The sequence below is a fragment of the Capsicum annuum genome, chromosome 4 (assembly GCF_002878395.1).
Source record: "Capsicum annuum cultivar UCD-10X-F1 chromosome 4, UCD10Xv1.1, whole genome shotgun sequence".
Classification (NCBI taxonomy): domain Eukaryota; kingdom Viridiplantae; phylum Streptophyta; class Magnoliopsida; order Solanales; family Solanaceae; genus Capsicum; species Capsicum annuum.
In genome coordinates this window covers 205,862,573-205,869,661 of record NC_061114.1, presented here as the reverse complement: position 1 = coordinate 205,869,661, position 7,089 = coordinate 205,862,573, and the positions used below count along the sequence as shown (strand labels likewise).

Sequence of the window (7,089 nt, the reverse complement as noted above, 5' to 3'; positions counted from 1 at the left end):
ATGCATTTTTAGTCCAAAGAAACCTTTCAAGAAATAGGAGATAAATGTGGAGGGTGGTGTAGAATACATGAGGAAACTGCCCTGAGGAACCATCTCAAATGGGCGCGTATCGAGGTCAGGGGAGATGGTCGGAAAATACCCAATGAGATCTTCATTACTAAAGAGGGTTACATCTTCAAAATCCCAATAAGGATAGAAAAAGCTACAACTTTTGAGAGGATGCCGGTTGCAACGGCAAAACCCATGGCGGAAGAATTAGTGACGGGAGAAACCCTAGAAGAGGGTTTTACACATAGGTCCTTGCTTCATAGAGAAAAGATGAAGGAGAATGACCAGCGGATAAAACCCTCTTTCGAGGTTATCACAAAAATAGCATCCTTGACAGTTGATTGGAGTACACACGTGGGCTATAATTTTAAGTTACACCCATATGAGGAACATGAGACAATTTTAAGTCAAGAAAAGGAGACCCCAAATACATCCAAAAGCTGGCCGTCCCAACAAAATCAAGTGCTACAACAAAAGAAAAGTCCCAAGCCCAACCCAACTCAAGTGTATTCATTGAAGACCTGTGGGGAGAAATTACGAGGCTAAGAACAGCAGTTCTAGAAGTCGATAGAGCAAAAAACACATAAGAGCTTCAAATTTCCATTAACAACCCAGGTGCAGGTATCAACACAGAAAACAAATCAAGTATTGAGAAAGGATAAATTGAGACAGCGGGGGAAATAACGAGGAGGAAGGAAAAGGCACATGAAAATTAAATGGAACAACAAACCATGTTGGGAGGAGAGTTATGGAACGTGGAAGAAGCAACACCAATAGCAACGGAAGCAACAACAGATATCATCAAAATGGGAAGATCCACCTCAAAATGTGTTCGGCAGAACATAATTAAGCGAGGGAAAATGTTCGGAACTGATTTCAAAGGTCATGAAGAGGAAGCTCTTGAGTTACTTATGCAAGTGCAGACAAGCTAGAAGGTCGGAGGCATCCTCAGAGATCAGGAAAAACAGGTTTAAAGATGCCAATGAACTGAAGAATTTAATCACTTCTGATGTTAAATTCAAAAGTAAAGAAGTCAGAAATAAGGGGAAAGGGTGTTCACAGTCTGATCCATGAAGCTAAACTTGGTGTCATGAAATGTCAGGGGACTAAATGATGAGGGGAAGAAGAGTGGTGAAGGGTTGTATTGAGCAATGGAGGGCTAATACAGTGTGTCTTCAAGAAACAAAGTTACAAGGGAACTTGCAAGAGATAGTGAAACAATTATGGGGAAGGAGAGGGGTTAATTTCGCTTGTTTAGAAGCTAGTGGTACTAGGGGTGGTATCATTATGCTATGAGATAGTAGAATGTGGAAGGGAGAGGTAATTGAAACAGGGGTACATACCTTAACTTGTAGATTTAAAGCTTTGTTCCAAAACTTTAATTGCCACATTACAGGGGTCTATGCTCTAAACTATAAGGTTGAAAGAAGAGAAGTATGGGATGAGCTAGGGCGGTGAAAGGGATACTTGAAGGTCCCTGGGCAGTATGTAGGGATCTCAATGTGTGTAGGTTTCCAACAGAAAAAAGGGACTGTAAGAAGGACCTCTGCGATGATAGAGCTATCAGATACCATTACAAAGCTGGAACTCATAGATCTGCCTCTAGAAGGAGGAAGTTATACATGGTCCAGATGAGACACTAATAATACAACATCAAATAGACAGAGTTCTATTCTTATCAGAGTGGAGTGGAAACTGCTCCACAATATCAGAAGATGAGAAAGCACAACTACAAGCAAGATTTGAGGAACAAAAAGTGTTCAATTGTTTGAAGATGCGTGCTATGGACAAAGCTCGGGTACACCATGGGTTTTTTCATAAAATGATAGGATGTTATAAAGCAAGACATTATGGATGTTTATCATAACTTCTATAAAAGTGAGTTTGAAAAGAGCTTTAATGCCACATATATTATTTTGGTTCCAAAGAAAAAAAGGGCTAAGGAACTAAAGGACATTGGACCAATCAGCTTGATAGGAAGTTTCTATAAACTACTGTCTAAAGTGTGCTAACTGAGAGGTTAAAAAGGGTGATGGCTAAGCTAGTAGATTCTCAACAGATGGCTTCCATCCAAGATGACTTTCATCCAAGGAAGACAGATTATGGACACAGTGTTGATTGCTAATGAAGCAGTAGATTCAAGTAGATTCAAGGCTGGCTCAAAAAAAGCCTGGAATCTTAAGCAAATTGAATATTGAAAAAGCTTATGATCATGTGAATTGAATCTACTTAGCACACTCAAGAGAATGGGATTTGGGTAAAAGTAGATTAGATGAATTAGTTTTTGCATGTCCACAGTGAAGTTTTCAATACTAATCAATGGTGCACCTGAAGGCTTCTTTGCATCCCAAAGAGGTATAAGACAAGGAGACCCTTTGTCCCCTTTCTCGTTTATCTTTGCCATGGAAGGTCTTAATAATATGATCAAGACTGCAAAAGACAGTGGATGGATTTGAGGTGTCAACAAGAAATAGAGATAGTCTGGAGGTGACACATCTCCAATATGTTGATGATACAGTGATCTTTTGTGGGGCAGAAGAGTAGTAGTTAAGATATTTAAAAGTAATTCTAGTACTCTTCAAAGTCATTTCAGGTTTGCATATTAATGGGAGGAAGAGCCATGTGTACCCTATTAATCTAGTTCCAAATATTGATCTTCTTGCCTCAATCTTGGAAGGTGGAGTGGGAGCCTTGCCATCTATATACTTAGGTATGCCTCTGAAGGCTAAATCAAAATCAAATGAGATATGGGACTCGGTTTTGGAGAAATGTAAAAAGAAGCTTTCTAGATGGAAAGCCCAGTACTTGTTTATTGGGAGTAGACTTACCTTGGTTAATGCAGTTCTTGATGCCCTTCCAACTTATATGCTTACTTTATTTCCAATCCCTACAGACGTGGTACAGAGGCTAGAAAAGATTAAGATAAGATTAAGAGATGCTTTTTCTGGAAAGGAAACAAAACCAGAAAGGGTTATCACCTAGTCAAGTGGAAAGGGTTGATAACAGAAAAGAAACAAGGAGGTATTGGAATGAAAAATTTGAAGAACCAGAACAAAGCTCTGAAAATGAAATGGTTGGGGAGATATGCTCATGAGCAACATTCCCTATGGAAAAAGGTGATCAAATTGAAGTACGGAGAATTGGATGGTTGGGTTACTAAAGAAGCAAACAACTCAAATGGGGTTACTGCCTGGAGACCTATCAGACGTTGGTGGCCTATTCTTTTTAATCACACTACCATTTCGGTCAATGATGATAGAGGAACTGCTTTCTGAAAAGACAAGTGGTTAGGTAATAGGAGTTTATTAGTAGTGTTTCCAGATTTGTTTGATTTAGCGTTAAACCAGAACAGTAATGTGGCAGACATGTGGTCTCCTCATGGGTGGAATCTACTCTTCAGAAGAAGATTGAATGACTGGGAAATTACAAGAATGGTTGAGTTACTCAAACCTTTTGATACATTCCAAGGGCTAAAAAATAGGATGGACAGATTATGGTGGAATAGACATAATAAAGGAGCATATAAAGTAAGTTCAGGATACAAGTGCCTAAATGATACTAGTATGCAGAACAACATTTGGCCATGGAAACAAATTTGGAAATCTCAAACACCTTTGAAGGTGGCATGTTTCTCTTGGATATTAGCAAAAGAGGCAGTCTTGACACATGAAAACCTAAGGAAGAGAAATATCGTCTTAGTTACACACTGTTGTTTGTGAGAAGTAGCTAAGATAGTGGGACATCTATTCTTACATTGCAAAATTACTAATCAACTATGGAAGATTTTTATCAATCTCAAAGGCATACAATGGATAATGCCTAGCAAGATTGTTGACACTCTTTGTAGTTGGAAAGAAGTTGGAAGTGGGGCCAAGAGCAGGAGAATTTGGAGAAGCATCCCAGCTTGCATTTGTTGGACTGTCTGGAGAGAGAGGAATGCTAGAAATTTTGAAGATAGGAGTAGGACAGTCCAGAGAACTAAAACTGAATGCATTTTTCTTTTGTGTTTTTGTGTACAAGAAATCTCCTATAGAAGCAGAAGATATCCTAGGAGTTTTAGAGTTATGCTGGGTTCAGGAACTTTTATTTCAGTTGTAAAATGGTCTTTTTTGCACTGCCCAAGTGCTGGTTTTTAATACAAATGTTACTTTCTCAAATAAAAAAAAAAAATCTTTCACCTATATTTCTCACAAGGTATAGGTATCAAAGCTTATGGTTCAACGATCTAATGGTTCAGATTGAAGACACGTTAAGATAAAAAAGTTGCAACCAGTTTGATGATAATGAAGATTTAGTCCAAAATACTACATGTGGAGACAACTGTCAAATCATATTTTCAATAATTCTGTTGTCACATCTATAAGAATAAAGCTCAGTTTTAATCCTTCAAAGGGCTCCAATATTTTTAATCCGAAAGGGCTCATATATTTTTAACCCAAACAGGCTCCATTTTTATGCATACCAAGTAGCAATAATGAAGATTATGTGAAGAACGAAAATTATGCATGTGAAGAAGGTGGATCAAGTTTTGTTAAGAAAATCAAGGCAAAATAAGGAGATTTATTAAGAACTTTGCCCAGATTTTTTTACCAAATTTGAGTTTTAACTTTCTATTAAATGAAAGTCAAAGTATTACCATAAGTGCTTTTAAGTATCCTTAAAGGGAAATATAGAACTCTTCCATATTTGACTAGCCTATTTCTTGGAGAAAGGTTTTGGACCTCTATAAATAGAACACTCATTTTCTCATACTATAACACAATAGCATCCATAATGTAGTCTTAACCGTAGAATAACTATGCTTTTATATGTTTTTCTTTGTAGTCTAAATTACCGCCTCTATGATTTACAACTAATAACTTTCGCATGACGTCCTCTCAATTTCGAACCCAACAAGTGATATCAAAGTTGTATCGATTTCCATATGGAGTTGAGCTCCACTCTTTCAATTTAGTCTTCAAAGTTTTTAGTTTGGAAGCTAGAATGCAGTCAGTCTCCTTTCAAACTCAAAAGACATTCACCATTCTTTAATTCTATCACTGAATCCTTCAGTTTCAAGCCACCATCCTTCAAATTTGAAATAAGACGTGGTATATACCCAGCTGCCTCTAGTGAGTGCAATTGGTGTGTCATCTGAACAAACTCTTGGCAACACTTCCTGATTGACATTATTGAATTTCTCCTTATTCAGTAGAGCATAATATTCTATCAATTCTAGATGCAGATCCCCAATTGTTTCCACTAGTCCAAGTGTAGCTCCCCCGTTCACGTTGGAGGTCAATCCACTTCATATCTTCAATTAGATCAGAGAATTCATTCATGTAGACAGAAGTCCTAGAACAACTCTTCTTTGAAGCAGACCTGACAATGTTGAAATCTCCACCTACAACCCATGGTCCAGTATATAGACTCCTAGTTGCCCTTATTTCCCACCACAATTCCTGCCTTTCCACATTACAGGTTGGTGCATAGGACCACTATCATATGCCTCTCAAAGTCGATAACTTTTGACTTGAAGTTACAAGTTAGAGTGTAGGAACCTATCTGCACAACATCCTCCTGCCAAACATTGCTATCCAAAATAATATGCTCCCCCCCCCATTTCCACTTGCCTCCAATTGCACATATTTAACAACCCTATTTCCCCACACCTGTTTAATCACCTCCTTACCCTATTTCCCCACACCTGTTTAATCACCTCCTTACTTGCCCCTTCTAATTTGGTTGACATCTGTCTTTCATTCCTGCATCACATTGTTAACAACCCTCCTTTTATCCCTACAGTTTAAACCCGCACATTCCATGATATTATCTTCATATTCATATGCACTGGCTGTTTTTCCCCTCCTGCTGGTTCTCGACCCATTGCGTTGAAAATCCATCTCAATTGCCAACCCCTTAAGCTCCTGCGGTCCCTAGATTTTGGGAGTTTTCGAAAATTTAAACGCTTCGCGTCCTCAATTTTCCATGTCTCTTCAACCATATTGTTCGGAATTTGCATTTCTAGTTGTGTACTATTATTAGCAGAAAATTTCCAGCTTCATGTAGAATTGTAACTTCGTCTACAAAATCTTCCCCCTCTCCAGTGTTTGTGAATTCCACCAAAAGATTTTCCTGTTCATCTATAATCACATTTATCTCTTTGCCAACGCTGTCAAAACATTCCCTCTCTGTGATATTAGCTTCTACCTCTGTTACCACGGGGTCTAACTTAGAAATCACCGCTTCAAATATTTGGATGGGTTTAAAGATTTGGGCCTCATTAAAAGGAACTAGGACCTTTTTAAATAAAGATCCTATACCCTTTCTTTTTCCTTGTGACCTAAAATTAGCCCATTATTTTAAAGTTTGGCCCCACTCCTAAGCGTGTGATGATTGGCACACACCAGCTGCACCCATGTGATTGTACCAGTGTTTTGCCAATGATAAAACCATTGTTCCTTCCCCTGTTCTCTTTAATTATCCAGCGGTCTTTGCCATTCATCTCCTTCATTTTGCCGTCCATCACCAAAGAATGTGTTTCCGACCAAATCGGAATGATGAAAGTAAATCCCTTATCTGTTATTCCGCCTTCATTCAGAATGTTTTCCCCATTACTTTTAACATTTAACCTTGCCCATTTTAAGAGATTCTTAAGAGATGTCTCTTCCTTAGTTTCCAGCCATCCTCCACATTACTTTCCAATGATTATAAAAATATTCTCCATCCAGAGAAATAGCGGAAGACCCACAACTCTCATCCATGTTGAGTTCGTTCGTTGAGAGCAACATCCCACCTATGTTGCGCGGACTCGTTGGTTTCGCCACCGAACCCGTCCCGACCAGATGCTGGTGCGGGGTGCGTCTCCGATTCGGTCAAACGAATCCGGAGACGTTGACCCAAGATCAAGAACAAAATTTGTTGTCGTCGGAGGAAGGGAGAATATGTGACGACCCTAAATTTGAATCCGACTCTCACATCCGCACCCCTCTCGGATACCCGCACCCGAGTCCATACAACTTAGCATCCCACTGTCAGCAACCACCATTCAAGATGGAGCTT

At 39.0% G+C, this 7,089-nt stretch overlaps 1 protein-coding gene across 1 annotated transcript; it reads left to right on the top strand.

Annotated features, from left to right (window-relative positions):
* The first annotated feature begins 1,158 nt into the window (after nt 1–1,158).
* Nucleotides 1,159–3,030, top strand: LOC124898055. Its single transcript, XM_047411676.1, has 3 exons — nt 1,159–1,315; nt 2,347–2,490; nt 2,642–3,030. The coding sequence occupies exons 1-3, from the start codon at nt 1,159–1,161 to the stop codon at nt 3,028–3,030; spliced, it is 690 nt and encodes a 229-aa protein (XP_047267632.1).
* Nucleotides 3,031–7,089: the final 4,059 nt, after the last annotated feature.